A 16,054-nucleotide genomic window follows, 5' to 3' on the forward strand; every position below is an offset into this window, starting at 1 on the left:
ATTCTAAAACCAGAACAAACATGATATGAAACAATTTGAAAACCAATAATAACAAACCTGCTAACCAGAGCCGTTGAATACAGAGGAGAAACTGCTCGAGTTTGAAGAAACACCAAAGAAAAAAATCTTGTATCGTAAAATGAAGGAAAAAGGAATACTTTGATAGACGAAGCTCCGAATAATGAAAGCTCCTTGTGATCGACAAGACGCGTAAATAACTTTCAAAGCAAAGGGATGGAAATGTCGTGGCGTTTTTGAAGGGATTTGTTTGACTGAGAATTGAATCTTGGGAATAGAATTTTTTAGTATGAAACATGCAATCGGCTAAAGCATTGAATCGAGCCGTGTCTGGGCTTTTGATTTGTAGTTTGTTTAATAATTGTCTGATTTGCCCCTCTCGTATTTAAAATAAATAAATTCCCAAATTGTATATGTATTTAATTAAAAACAATACTTTTATATATATTTAATTGACAGAATACAATTTTTGTCTAAATTTTTAATACCATGTTATCTATTATAAATTATAATTAAATAATAATAATACAAATTTAGATTTTAAAATAATAATAATTGTAAAATTAAAAATATATTATCTATTAAGTATGACATTTTCGAAATTTCATGGCATCTTCTCTCCCTCATCCTGTCTTCATGTAATCCATTGTAAAATAGTAAGCGCAAGAAATCAAATGATTATTTAATTTCAGTGTGATGTGTTATAGTCTGACTTTTCCGTTCAAAATTTAAAAGTTAGTTCAGAGAGAAAGAGCGGTTAAAGTCAACTATGAAGGGGCAGCGTTGTCCGAATAGTGAAAACTGAAAAGTATCAACACCGGGAGGAATGCCATCTGCGGGGTAGAAAAAGTAAATTAATAAACAATGAGTTCAACGTTTGTATTTTCCATTGGTTGTCCAGAGCCCCCTCTTCGTGTGCTGCCGTCACACCTTACCACCAATGGTTTTACGATCGACTCAACCGATTCCACGTTGACTTGGGATTTTGACGGTTGTTGATTTTGACTTGACACTGCATCCCTCCTTTATGATATGAATTATATGTTCAAAAATTATTTGGATTGATATCTAATTCTACGTACTCGGTTTAATATGAGTAATGTTTTAATTTTTTATATAGATTTGTATTGATATATTTTTAATGAATTATTTTAAAATTTTTAATATTTAAACTCATCGTTTTTTTTGGATAAGTAAAATTTTTATTATCCAATGAAGAAAGATACAAAAACAACCTAAATGGAATAAACGTTAATTACAAACAAAATAATAATCAGTCAATACCCCATGAGTTACATAAGTTAATATTAACATCATCTGTTCTATTGAAGTTCCTATCGCTAAGGTTGATTCTAACAAAGTCCTTTACAATTTGTAAGATTTGTTTAGGAGATCTTGATTCTCTTCTAAAATTCGTCTATTTCTTTCTTCCCATATCGAGTAAACGAAAGCTGTCCAATAAAATTTCAGAATGGTAGTAATCAAATATTTGTCTTTCCACTGTTGAGCAGCCCATCTTATCCTTGATTCCCAGGAAGAATGCATGTTACACATATTTGAAATGTTCATGATTGAATTCCACAGCGAAGTAGCATAAGAACATTCCGCAAACAAGTGATTTCTTGTTTCCTGCAACTCATTACATAATAAATATAAATCGTCATCCTTTATGTATTAGTTTCATTTTGGTCATCCAATCATTCATACAATTTCTTTTTTATCTTTAATTATTTTAAAAATATATATTTATTGTTATGTATTAGTTTCATTTTGGTCATCCTTTATTAGAAAAATTAACAGTGATGCTAACGTGTCAGCATAAGGTAATATTATATCATCATTCAAAAAATGAAAAAAATATCACGTCAACAATTATGATAATTTTTTGTATGGTGGATGACCAAAATGTAATGTTAAAATATTATTTTTTTAAATAGTTGAGTGACTAAAATAGAACCATAATCATAATTGGATGACTAAATATGTAGTTTATCCTAATTTTTTATCTTTATTTTTTCTAGAAAATTCTCTGAACTTTTTTTTTTTTTAATGTAAGCCATATTTTTATCCATCAAAGAAAGTATCCACGGTCACAATGGCAGCAATGCAGGGTGGATCACACGATCAAAATACAGAGGTTGGACAGTAATTGAAACATAGTTAGCTAAAACAGGTTTCATTTCCTTGACTTCACGACGAGTATAACAAATAGTGACTCGGGATGAGAATGAAATAGTCGACGAGCTTCAGAGAGAGAGATGCACAGGACAGATTGATCTAAATAATTCAGATACACTTAGACCACGTAGAAAGCATCGCTCACAACCACTACACATGGAAACTCCATCTCGACTACCGTCCAAATACCATTGCAAATAGCTTGTGCTTCAGCTACGCTAGGTGTTCTTCACATCGGTACAAAGAGAGCGCGCGACTAACAATGTCCGAACCATCACAATCGCATGCCACCAAACCCACAGACAAAGAACCTAGCCGTCTCGGAAAAGCTCCATTGACATTGATATTGATGGTCCCTGAGGAGACTCCGACCAGCGATAGTCGTGAAGGATTGAGAAAGATATAAATGTATCAACTGAGGAGGATGTGACCCCGACATATATGTTGGATATATGAACTGCAAAACTACACCGTTAGCACTGACTGAAAATATAAATAGTAATTGAAAGGAACAAATTCGTAAACCGTGTCGTGGTAAAAACCATTGCCTTAGAAACGAATTCGTCCCGATGTGTGTAATCGCTACAGTAGACGGACCGTCCCCCGAGGTTAACACGGTCACTCCGAATTTCGTACACCCGAAACCGGAGTGGACTGTTGGTGGTATTGCTCTTCTGATTGGAAAGCACTCAGAGAGAACTGTAGAAAACACTTTTGTAAGTGAATTGTGAATGTTTGAGAGTGAGTTGAGAAGCTGAATATAGTCTCTATTTATAGGCTAGAAATAGGGTTAATATGTCCATAAATTTTAGGATTAAATCTCTTCTTTTGTAACAGCTGAATACAAAGTTGGAAATCAGTCCAGATACATCTTAACGTTTTTTATTTAATTTAGGAAAAAACTGTTTAATTTCTGATAACTCTCATAAACCAACTGTTATCATTTGAAATTAAACAGTCCTCATCAGCCTATAAATATCAGTTGAATTCCTTTACATTTTTCCATTTGTTTCTTTCAAAGAGAAATTCCTCAAGAATTTTCTAAAAAGATAGTATCCAGCCGAGACGAGATGAGACGGACGGCGACGGCGACGGCGGTGCACGAGAGTCCCCCTTATTCTCTATCACTCAACAAGGAAGTGGGAAAGTCAAGCCTTAAATATCATTCCCAATAGTATTTCAATACTATGTGTGATTGACATTATCAGTAATATATGCCGATTGAAGGGATGCACTAACAGAGATAATGTGCCAACCAGGTAGGAGATGAGACATAGTAGAACACTTTCCGACGATGTCAAATCTTCTAAAGGGAATTTAAAATTTCAGAGAATCGGTGTAAAGATAGAGAGATCGTAAGTCGTTCGAACCATTCACCATAGGAAGTGCATTGTGAGGTCGCTTCATCAACCACAAAACAAGTCGAGTCTAAGATCAAACGCACTACGAAACAGTCACACAAGGCATGGAGAATTGTTTCTCCTGACATACCACACAAAGAACAACGGCCATCGGATACCAAAAATAATCGACGTCTAACTTAAAAGCATTCTCTTTTGATTCTCAAATTTTAATATTTTTATTAAACTGAACAATAAATTAATTAATTAAACTAAAGTCAACTATAATATATATATATAATATATAAGTCAACCGGTTTTAAGATGATAATTTCCTTAAAGTTAGGGTTTAGTTTCAAATGGCCCTGCCACATATTATATAAGGGCCTAAAAGTTAAGGACTTAGACCCATTAATGGGCAATTAGTAAGAATATTGGTTCAGCAGTTCTGCATATCAACTGGCTCCCTAGATAATGGGGCCAAGCAAGCAATCCGCAGGCTTCAGACCCATTGCCCAACAAGTGCCATTTACAATCTAATTTGCCGCCCTTCAACTATTCAAGGTTACGAGTCCTAGTTCCCAATAAATCAAAATGGGAAATTTGTGATATTGCCGGTTTATCAGGTTAGAACTAACCAATAACCGTACCATAATCATCCAACTCACGGACATGGCGGGTAAAAACTAAAAAAATGATCAGAAACTCCGAAATGTGCTCAATTGAAAACAAAATAGCAAAATGGTGCGTCACGGTTAACTCACTCAGTCACTCCACTCGCCCTTCATTGCCTCGGATGGGCGTTTAGTTGCCGTCTCTCTCAGGTTGTCAATTGTCCTTCTCATGACAGAACAGACAAGCAGACAGTCCTTCAAAATATCATGTTGCTCTATTAATTATCATTTGCATTTTCCTTCTCTGGCATCATCCCCTCTAGAAAAATCCCTTCATTTCCTTCTCCTTCCTCCTCTCCAAACAAGATTTTAAGAGAACCCTTGAACCTCTTTGTTTTCTCATTTTTTTTTTTCGGCGAAAAAACAATGAGAGAAATCCTTCATGTTCAAGGAGGCCAATGCGGGAACCAAATCCGATTTGGTAGTCTGCCACTCTGCCTCTCTCTTCAATTAGTAGGCTTCGTTTTGTCTGGTCTGGAGGCAAGGACATGGATCTCTATATATCTTATGTGACATATGATTTTCTATTTAAGAAGAACTATCTTTCTATGTAATAAACTTTATTTTCTTTTTCATTTTATATTCATTTTATCCATTATTGTACCGACTATCTTCTTACTATTCTATGTTTCATAGCAAAAATTAACATAAAATTAGATCTCACTGCAGTTGATAAATTTTTTAATGCATCTGGTGGAGCCCTGGGGGCCCTTGCCAGCTCATCATCATATGATGTCTTTATCTATATTTTAATAACTGATTCATGAAGTACAGTGAAAGATTTCTAAATAAGCACGGAGAATCATAACGTGCACAAATGGATAGTCATGTGACTATTGTATCTACCTAAACGTGATAACAATTGCATGGTAAATTGTAAAACTGGAATGAGTTTAAAATACAAAACTTGAGAATAGTAGGTATAAATCTATTTAAAAATGAATAAAGAGAGAGCCATGCCTCTAAATCCAGATCTGTATGAAAAGGACAAATATTGTCATCTTCTGATAATGGTATGATTTGGTGTGAAATATTGGTTTGTTGCTATTGTAATTATAATAACATTATGTTATAAATGATGATAATGGTGATTATGGAATTAATCCCATATTAAGGGCAAGGATGGATCTAGGCGGAGCGAGCGGAGGTCACCCCCTACAAATTTAATTACTATATATATTAGATTTTATCAATGTATTTTCTATTGAAATTTGTTTTCGCTCCTAAAATATTATGAGTTTCAAGTTTACTCCCTAACATAAAATCATGCGTCCGTCCTCCCTGATTGATTAAGGGAACCGCCTACGGCTTGAACTTTAATGGCTTGCTTCATTTTTAAATATTCTTTCCATAGATTGACAACGGTTTAGCAGTTCTGGAAACATATCCATAGGGATTCTGATTTGACAAGTTATTTTTTGACAAACTTATTGGAGTTTGGAGTAGTTTCGATCATCAGAGTAGTGGTCAGTGCCTAAAAATAAGACAACTTGTAAATCCTCACAGTTGAATCTGGCACAAGTTAATCTTAATTTGTTTTTTATGTACTCAAAACCTTGTTGACCCTGGCAATATTTTAGAGCCTGATATATGTATCCAGTAAGTTCTACTTTAGGAAAGAATTGGCTTAAAAATGGTACATTCCCGTTTTCCTCTTGAATTGTCTGATGAAGCTAACTTGTTTCTGTTGATCTGGACCAGGTTTCCAGGTATGTCATTCACTTGGAGGAGACACGGACTCTGGGATGAACTCTCCTGATATAAAAAATTAGATAGGAGTATCCAGAGGATGATGATGACATTCTCTGTTTTCCCTTCACCGAAAGTATCCGACACACTGGTCGAGCCTTATAATGCCACCCTCTCTGTGCACCAGTTGGTTGAGAATGCTGATGCATGGTCCTTGACAATGAGGCCCTTTATGATATTTGCTTCCGGACCCTGAAGCTCACTACTCCAAGCTGAGAGTGATAAAATACTTTTACTTGATGGATGATTTGCTATAATGTGAAACAGGTTTAACATATGAGAGCTAACTTTTTAATCTGGCAGTTGGAGATTTGAACCACTTGATTTCGGCAACTATGAGTGGTGTAACGTGTTGCCTAAGGTTCCCTGGACAGCTGAACTCTAACCTCCGAAAATTGGCAGTGAACCTGATCCCGTTCCCACGTCATCACTTCTTCATGGTTAGGTTTGCACCACTCACATCCCGTGGTTCGCAGCAGTACATATCTCTCACTGTCCCGGAGCTGACTCAGCAGATGTGTGATGCCAGAATATGTGTGCTGCTGATCCTCGCCATGGTCGCTACCTGACAGCTTCAGCGATGTTCCGAGGCAAGATGAGCTCCAAAGAGGTTGATGAACAGATGATGAATGTCCATAACAAAAATTCATCCTACTTCGTGGAGTGGATTCCCAATAATGTGAAGTCCAGTGTTTGTGATATCCCGCCCAAGGTCTGAAGATGTCTACTTTGTGGGGAACTCGACATCAATCCAGGACATGTTTAGAAGGGTAAGCGAGCAATTCACGGTAATGTTTCGTCGCAAGGCCTTTTTGCAACGGTATACTGCGAGGGGATAGATGCAATGGAGTTCACAGAAGCAGAGAGCAACAGAATGACTTGGTTGCAGAGTATCAGCAATATCAGGATGCAACCGTGGATGATGAAGGCGAGTACAAGGATGAAGAAGAGGAGGGGCTGGATGACAACTAAAATGTGCTTGGTAATTTGAAGCGACGAACCTGAATGAAGTTTGATAATAGCAGCAACCTTTGCCTTGGTATATGCCTACTACCGTGTGGCTGTCGGTGTTATATTTTCGGCTCACTTGTATTCCGTATGGATGATATTTGCTTTATTTTTCCGGACATTTAAATAAAGAGTACTCCGATATAATGATGATGTTTGTTTTTCTTTTTTCCACACATCTAATAAAGAAATTATCAGTTTTACTTTCAAATACCCGCTATGAATAGAATCAGGGACGTTTGGATTGGTATTAAGTTACAAAATCACTTCGTTGATCACTTCTCATTTACAAATTGGCAATACAAACACTAATCCGTTAGTAATTAGCCTTGCACAGATGGAATAAGATTGATTTTTGGACAATAAAGAAATTATCAGTTTTACTTTCAAATACCCGCTATGAATAGAATCAGGGTTTGGATTGGTATTAAGTTACAAAATCACTTCGTTGATCACTTCTCATTTACAAATTGGCAATACAAACACTAATCCGTTAGTAATTAGCCTTGCACAGATGGGAATAATGTTGCGGAAGACGGCTATCGGATAAAGCAAAATCACAACTGATAATTTGAGAAAATAAAATTGAATAAAAGACACAAAATTTACGTGGAAAACCCCTAATAATATAGGGTAAAAACCACGGGCAACGGTAGAAGAATTTCACTATGAGAAAATAGAATTACAACTTTTCTCTATCTACCAAGGAGAAAACAATGATAATTCTCTCTTGATAAAAGGAGAAAACAACTCTCAAGAAACTCTCTAAATTCTCTAGTATTGGAAGAAAGCTAGAATGCTTTGGGATGATTTGAAGCTAAATGAGCTAGGGTATTTATAGTTGAAACCTAAGGGCTAATCTTGTAAATACCCTAAAGTACAATGATTAAATGTTGTAATTATCCCTTGCATAATTCAACAAAAATAATAATAAAAAACAAAAAATCAGCAGCCTAGCAGCCGGCTGCTTTTGATTTTTCCACAATCTCCCACTTGAAGATTTGATTGAAACAATCATATCTTCACACCATTCTTTCTACCTTGTACCATCATGTTGCTTACATCTCTGACAGGCCACAAGAGGATCGACACCAGGTAAATTTATCAGCGTTGATTGCCTTCGTCATGAAATCTGCTATGTTGTCTTTGGTATGGATCTTCTGCATATCTACCGTTCCTTCTTCAACCTTTCACGAATGAAATGGTACTGAACTCGTATGTGCTTGTTCTTGAATGAAATGCTGGATTCCTTGCTAGATGCAAGGCGCTTTGACTGTCACAAAACATAGAGACATACTCTTGATTGTGCCCAAGCTCCTCCAATAGCATCTTCAACCAAATTGCTTCTTTACTGGCTTGTGTAGCTGCTACATATTCTGCCTCTGTTGTGGATGTAGCCACAACTGACTGCAATTTTGAAACCCAGCTTACAGCTCCACCACAACTTTGAACACATATCCTGTAGTAGATTTGCTTTTATCCAAATCCCCTGCATAGTCAGAATCTACATAACCATTATTAGTAAGTTTGATCCTCTGTAACATAATGCAACATTTGAGGTTCCCTTGATGTATCTTAGGATCCTCTTTACTGTATTCCAATGCTCTTTGCCTGGATTCGCCATGTACCGACTAACCACTCCCACTGCTTGTGCAATGTCTGGTCTTGTGCATATCATAGCGAACATTAAACTTCCCACTGCTGATGCATACGGTACTCGAGACATCTCATCCTCTCTTCACTGCTAGACTCATACTGGAGGATAATTTGAAGTTAATAGGAAGAGGAGTAGAAATTGGCTTACAATCTTGCATGCTGAATCGTGACAAGATCTTCTTCAAGTAATTCTTTTGTGAAAGCCAAATCTTCCTATTACTTCTGTCTCGGTGAATTTGCATCCCTAGAATCTTGTTGCTGATCCCAAGTCCTTCATTTCAAATTCCTAGCCAGTTGTGCCTTTAATTCTTCAATATGATCTTTGTTGGGTCCTGCAACTAACATGTCATCCACATACAACAGCAATATAAAAAATCGTTATCACCAGACCTCTTGAAATAAGCACAAGGGTCTGCATTAAGTCTGTTGTATCCAAGGCACATAATGAAGGAATCAAATCTCTTATACCAACACCTCGGCGCCTGCTTTAGACCGTACAGAGATTTGTTCAACCTGCAAACCAAGTTCTTCTTTTCTTTTCTTCAAAACCTTCAGGCTGGAGCATATAAAATCTCTTCTTCAAGATTTCCATGAAGAAAACTGTTTTAACATCTAGCTACTTTAGATGTAAGTTCAATGTAGCACACATTGCCAAGAGTACTCGAACTGTTGTAGTCGAACCACAGGAGAAAAATTCATGAAATCAATACCTTCTTTTGAGCATATCCTTTGACCACCAGTCTTGCACGGTACCTCTCCACTTGATCGTCAACATTTCGCTTGATTTTGAAGACCCATTTGTTACCAATTGGCTTCCTTCCTTGTGGTAGTGGCACAAGGTCTCATGTATTATTTTTATGAAGGGCTTCGATTTTCTTCTTGCATCACCATCATCCATAATGAAGCATGAGCTGTTTATTGCCTCCTGGTATGTTGATGGCTCACCGTCCTCTGTTAAAAGGCATATATGCAATATTACCTTCTATAACATAATCTGAGTGCCAATTGGGACGTCTCTCACACGATCTGATTGACGAGTTATTGGAGCTTCATAACTCTCTAGTTCTTGTTCATCATGAGCTGGTTCTGCTTCAGAAGAATCTCCTTGTCAACCTCCTTTTCCACATGTATATGAGTAATCTCTGACTTTTCAGCGCTAGCATCGTCTTCTTTTCTTTGTAGCTTATCTTCTACAAAGATAACATCCCTGCTAATGATCACTTTGCGGGCAGTGGGATCCCAAGCGATACCCCTTACTCCATCAGCATACCCCAAGAATTTGCATTTCCTGGATTTTGGATCCAACTTCGAAATTTCTTGGAGTGTACATCACGTACACAATACTTTCCAAATACATGGAGGTTTGAATAATCAGCTGGTTTACCAGTCCACATCTCCATTGTGTTCAGCTCTATTGCAGTTGGAGCTCGATTCACCAAATAACAGGCGGTGACTGCTTCTGCCCAGAATGATTTTTCTAGGCCTGCATCCCTCAACATTGCTCGTGTTCTTTCTAACAAGGTTCTGTTCATCCGCTCTGCCACTCCATTTTGTTGAGGAGTGTTCGCCACTGTGAAACTGTCTTTTGATGCCTTCTCTCTTGCAAAAGTCATCAAATTCTTCGTTTGTGTATCTCCTCCATTATCTGTTCTGAAACACTTGATCTTATTTCCAGAATCAAGTTCCACCCGCGCTTTGAAGTTTTGAAAGTTGCAAACACATCTGACTTCTTCTTAATAGGGTACACCCAACATCTCCTGGAGTAGTTCAATAAATGAGACAAAGTATTTTGCTCTGCCTAGGGATGTGACCGTGCTTGCCATACGTCAGAGTGAACCAATTCTAGAACACTTTTGCCTCTAGAATTTGATGTGTTGAATTTTCAACCGTGTTGCTTACTTGTTATACAATGCTCACACAAAGGAAGTGATACCTTTAAGCTGGGAAGTAGCTTTTGCTCCACAAGGACTTTCATTCCTTGTTCTGACATGTGTCCAAGTTTCTTATGCCATAACATTGCAGAATCTGAACTACATGAGGCAACAGAGGCTTCTGCTTCTAGCAAAGTCTCCCTTCAGCATGTACAAAGTTTGCAGTTATCTTTTCACCTTTCAGCACCACAAGCGCTCCACGGAACACCTTCATGATTCCTTTCTGTGTTTCAATCTTGCTTGCATTATTATCCAACAATCCGTAAGATAATAAATTTTCTTCAGGCCTTCACGTGCCGTACATCTCGAACAACTTTAATTGTTCCATCATACATCTTCAATTTGATGGTTCCCACGCTTCAATTTGATGGTTTCCCACGCCAACGATATCTAAGGCATGATCTTGCAACTATAGACAGATCCTCCTGAGACAGGTTCATAATGATGGAACCATTCTTCTTGAGGTCATGTGATATGTTGCTCCTGAATCAATGACCATATATCTGCAAATCTTTTTCTGCCTTCCACGGTAGTTGACGCTTCACAGCATAGAGCATCTCCATCATCTGAAGTGTTTGCGGTATTGCCTTGGATTGGAGTTTTATTGAGACTACAACATCCTTCTTCAAGTGACCCTTCTTTCCACAGTGGTAGCACTTTAAATTCTTTTTGCTTCTGGACTTCGATCTACCATGTTTGTGACTGCTGCTTTGGCCACGTTCTGTTGATCTCCCTCTCGTCGTTGTCAACGCTTCTGCTTGTTGCAGATTTACTTGTTTGTCTTCCTTGTTCTTGCGCCGATTTTCTTCTTGTAGAACAGCAGCTGTAACGTCATCGAAGACTAGACTGGTGACATTACTATTTGTCAAGTTGATGATGAGTTGATCATACGAATCCGGTAGACTTTGAAGTAGAAGTTCAGCACGTTCTTGTTCTCCTATTTTACAGCTTAAGGATGTAAGCTGAGAAATAAGGTGTCAGTGTATTAAGTGCTCTGTCACTGAAGTAGATTCTGACATACGGAGAGTGTACAATTTCCTTTTAAGGAAAATTTTATTGTGCAACGATGTGGCCTCGTACAATTTGGTGAGATGATCCCATATCTCCTTAGCTGTCTTTTCTCCTCGATGCTTGACAATACTTCATCTGCTAATGCTAGATGAAAGTTTGCCATAGCTTTCCGTCCATCTCGTTCCATTTATTGTCATCTGCGAAATCCACCGGCCTTTCATTGATAGCCGCTAGACACCCGTCTTTCCTCAGGATGGCCTTCATCTTCAATTTCCACAGTGAGAAATTTCTCCCATTGAATTTTTCAATATCAAATTTCGTTGTCATAGCTTCTATTACGGATAGCTCCCACTATTTCACTATCGTGAATAGTTCTCTGGAACCTTCAAGAATGGGTAATACCTTCTTACTTTCTTATGTTGAGGATCCACCTTTTGGTGGCAACCACAAAGACAATAAGCAGATATTACACACTCTAATCTAGCTCTGATACCAATTGTTACGGAAGACGGCTATCGGATAGAGCAAAATCACAACTGATAATTTGAGAAAATAAAATTGAAGATAAAAGAGACACAAAATTTACGTGAAAAACCCCTAAATAATATAGGGTAAAAACCACGGGCAACGGTAGAAGAATTTCACTATGAGAAAATAGGAATTACAACTTTTCTCTATCTACCAAGGAGAAAACAATGATAATTCTCTCTTGATAAAAGAAAGGAAAACAACTCTCAAGAAACTCTCTAAATTCTCTAGTTGGAAGAAAGCTAGAATGCTTGGGATGATTTGAAGCTAATGAGCTAGGGTATTTATAGTTGAAACCTAAGGGCTAATCTTGTAAATACCCTAAAGTACATGATTAATGTTGTAATTATCCCTTGCATAATTCAACAAAATATAATAAAAAAAACAAAAAATCAGCAGCCTAGCAGCCGACTGCTTTTGATTTTTCCACAAATAAGATTGATTTTTGGACAGATTACTGTACAGAAAAGGTTTCTCTGAAAAAGGCTTTTCCAAGAATATTTGGTTTAGCGGGAAAAAAAAAGTGGAAAGATCAGGGATTTCGGATGTTGGACGCATGGTGTATGAGAATGGAGGATTGAGTTGAGAAGAGTTTTTTTTTTAATGGGAAAAACCGATTTGGAACGAATTTTGTAATGTTTTTGAACTGAGCAGTTAGTCTTGAATAGGGATGTCAACTCAACCCGAACCCGACCCGATCTAATCAGATTTTTTTTAAAAAAAAATTGGGGTGGGGTGGGGTCGGGTCGGGTTTAGGGTGAAAAAAATCCGACCCGACCCGAAAAATATATATAATTTTACCTTATATATTTAGGGATAATTACAATAATACCTCTATATATATAATTTTTTTCAATTAAGTCACTGTTTTTATTGAATAATTTTTTTTTTTGTCGGGTCAGGTGAAACCTTAATTTTTTCGGGTCAGGTCCGGTCACGGGTGGAGGACTCTTTCTTCTCGGGTCGGGTCGAATAGCCAAAAAATTCGATCCGACCCATTGCCATCCCTAATCTTGAACAAGGTATTAACAGATTAGTTTGGTCTGGAGCGCGGGATGGTTGTTACAATCCGAAAGCATGTTGTATTAAAATGGCTTGCGATGGTTTGACTGAAGACCCAATTTGGAGACTGGTTTGGTTTAAATTTGCTCCGTCAAAGGTTTTTGTTTTTGTGTGAAAAGCAGTTCATCAGAGACTGCCGGTCATGTTAGAGCCGGTAAAGAGAGGAGTTGTCTGTAGCGATCAATCTTACTGCCTGTTTTGCAAAAGTGAGCCGGAAGCTATTAATCATGTTCTGTGCAATTGTTATGTAGTTTGAAAAGTTTGGCAACGTTGGTGTAGCGTGGGGGAAGTATATTTGGTGTTCCCAAACAATATTAAACAATTACTAGATGCATGGTTTTCACAAAGAATAAAGAGGAGAGTTCGGGCTCTATGGTAAATGGTTTTTTTGGGTTGAGTTGGGCAATCTGGATTTACAGAAATAATCCAGATTTAATAGAATTTCCTTTTCGTCAGACCAGATTTATTATAAAGCTATGTTTCAGATAGGGGTTTGGGCGAATTATTTATGGCCGATGCTCCCTCAAGTGAATGACTTTGTAAGTAACCCGGAAGCCATTGTTCGTGGTGTTCGATGATTGTGAATCAGGCACTGTGATATATCTTTGACAGTCTCAGCTCAGGTATGGTAGTATGGAATTAGGAAATCAAGTTTAAAGCCAGCTGCCAAGAAGCGAATGGATAAGATTGATACGGGTTTTCCAGCCGTACATTGTTTGACCTTGGCACCAGGGTCGAATGCCGTAAGGATACGAAGATTTTGATCGGTGAAGCTAGTGCAGATTTCGCCAAGAAATCTCCATTACTGTTACAATGAGCGCTTGTCATCGGTTTGAATTGTGCCGTGAGCCTTCCTATCGGTGACTTCAGATCAGCAACCATGTTGGTTCGCTGCTTTCTTTCGCAATTTCTTATCATGAACAAGCTTCAATCTCGAACTATAAAATGCACTAGCTCCACATTTGTGAGCTCGTAAGCTTGAAGGTGCCGCTTAAACTGGTTTAGTGGCTACGGATCCTTCTTGTATGTTCTCCTCTGCCCTCTGTTCTTGTTCTCTCTTCCCGTTTCGTCTCATTCCCGATGTAATTGGGCAAAGGCTTATCCTTGCATGTATTATGTTCTAATTTCCAGGGTTCAGTCTTTCCATCTCTCCTATCTATATTTAGTTGTGTTGTTTTGTCTATATCCATAGAAAGACATATGCTCAAATGTTTTATATTCTGAGGCTGCAGCACGCTGTGTTATTGGTTGGATTTGTTTGTTCTTTCTGATTTCCTATGGGGAGTTGTCTTTAGTTATATCGTTAGTAGTTTAGTGTTGGTTTATGCTTCGTTGTAACAGGGACTATGGCCGTTTCTTATTTTTTATTCCAAGGTTCACTCTTTTTCCTTCGTATAGGTTTATGAATGTTTTTTAATGAGATCATTGGGATGATGTACTTTGTGTAATCTTCATTAATACAAAGTACCATTTTTTTCAAAAAAAAAAAATAGCCTTGCACAGACATAATTGCTATAAGATACAAATTAACTTTGACTACTTCAACGAATAAATTGATGAGTAAATCTAGAAGAAATGTTATCTTGTTTTGGGAGAGGAGACTCAATCTGGGAACTGTAAATGCAAAAGTGAATAATTTGGGGTACAAAAAGGCTTTATCATATGCGAAGGCAGAAGCCATACTAATTATTATTAATGTCAAAGCCATATTAATCCACGTTTCAGCTAGATTAACAAAAAAATACCCAACGTTTTATTACATGAGTACAGAAAGAGCTTCTTGGGTTCCTCAAAAATGCTTATTTTGTACAAATACCTCAAGGCCTTTTGCGCTGACTTGGCTATTTATTTTGTGAATGTGTAGTGGTAGTCCAAACCATTTATCGGTCAAGTTCGGCCCAAATTATTTTCGAAAGTAAAAACCTGAGAAAATGTGATTGCTTACATACATGACAATCTCAATATTGCCGCAAAAAGTAAAAACCATAAGTGTGATGAGTTTGTTAGGTGACGTCAGTTAGTGTATAGCTGGGTTTGTTAGCAGGAGACTGATTGAAGCCTATTTACAGAATAGTCATTTCTTAATAATGTACCTTTTTTCGATTCTGCAATAAGAAAAGTTAAAGGAAGTTGAAAAGTCAACATAGTATCCTAGTTGGGTCCTAGGTTTTCTTTCTTACGTCGTTTCTTCGCTGCGTTTTTCTCTGGTTATGCCAATATCTGGTGGCTCGAGAGTTTCTGGTGATAACATGTTCACAAATAAATGCGTGAGTGTCACCCTTGATGAGTCTAATTGCATGTTGTGGAATAGCATATATTCCTTATCATGCGCAATCATCGGCTGGAAAAAACTCCTCAACGGTAGTGTTCCTTCTCCTTGTTCGACGGTGACCCTTGATGATGAACGTGTCGTCGATAATGATGCTTATGAAGTTTTTTTTGCACAAGGTAGTGCGTTAGCTTCTTGGCTTTTGTCCACCATCGATCCATTTCTTTCTCATCTCGTCGGGGTTGAGACAACGATTGAAATTTGGTCCAAGGTCATTCAGTTTTTTGCGAACAAGTCTTCGTCCACCATCGTGAATCTCCATTACAAGTTGAAACTGATTCGGAAAGGTGATTTATCCATGCATACATACATTGCGCAAGTCAATGAGATTTGTGATGCCTTTTCCACTTGTGATGCTCCGGTGTCCGATTACGAACAGATCGTCACCATCTTGAACGGTGCTCCGGTGCCCCTTGTTATGTGATCACCACTAGACGTAAGCCCTTCTCCCTTGATAGTGTTGTTGCTACTTGTGGATGCCGAAGCTGGCCGTTAGAAATGATTCTGTGCTGCTGATTTGGTACATGAATCTGCTGGTTCGCTGCCACAACAAGTGAAACAGATGAAACG

General features: G+C 37.7%; 1 protein-coding gene and 1 pseudogene across 1 annotated transcript; both read left to right on the plus strand.

Annotated features, from left to right (window-relative positions):
- The first annotated feature begins 5,984 nt into the window (after nt 1-5,984).
- Nucleotides 5,985-6,931, plus strand: LOC120168235 (annotated as a pseudogene).
- An 8,434-nt stretch (nt 6,932-15,365) lies between these two features.
- On the plus strand, nt 15,366-15,908 carry LOC120168172. The gene has a single exon (XM_039176983.1). It carries the CDS (start codon nt 15,366-15,368, stop codon nt 15,906-15,908), a length of 543 nt encoding a protein of 180 aa, XP_039032914.1.
- Nucleotides 15,909-16,054: the final 146 nt, after the last annotated feature.

Source organism: Hibiscus syriacus, unplaced genomic scaffold (genome assembly GCF_006381635.1).
Source record: "Hibiscus syriacus cultivar Baekdansim isolate YM2019G1 unplaced genomic scaffold, ASM638163v2 tig00111715_pilon, whole genome shotgun sequence".
Classification (NCBI taxonomy): domain Eukaryota; kingdom Viridiplantae; phylum Streptophyta; class Magnoliopsida; order Malvales; family Malvaceae; genus Hibiscus; species Hibiscus syriacus.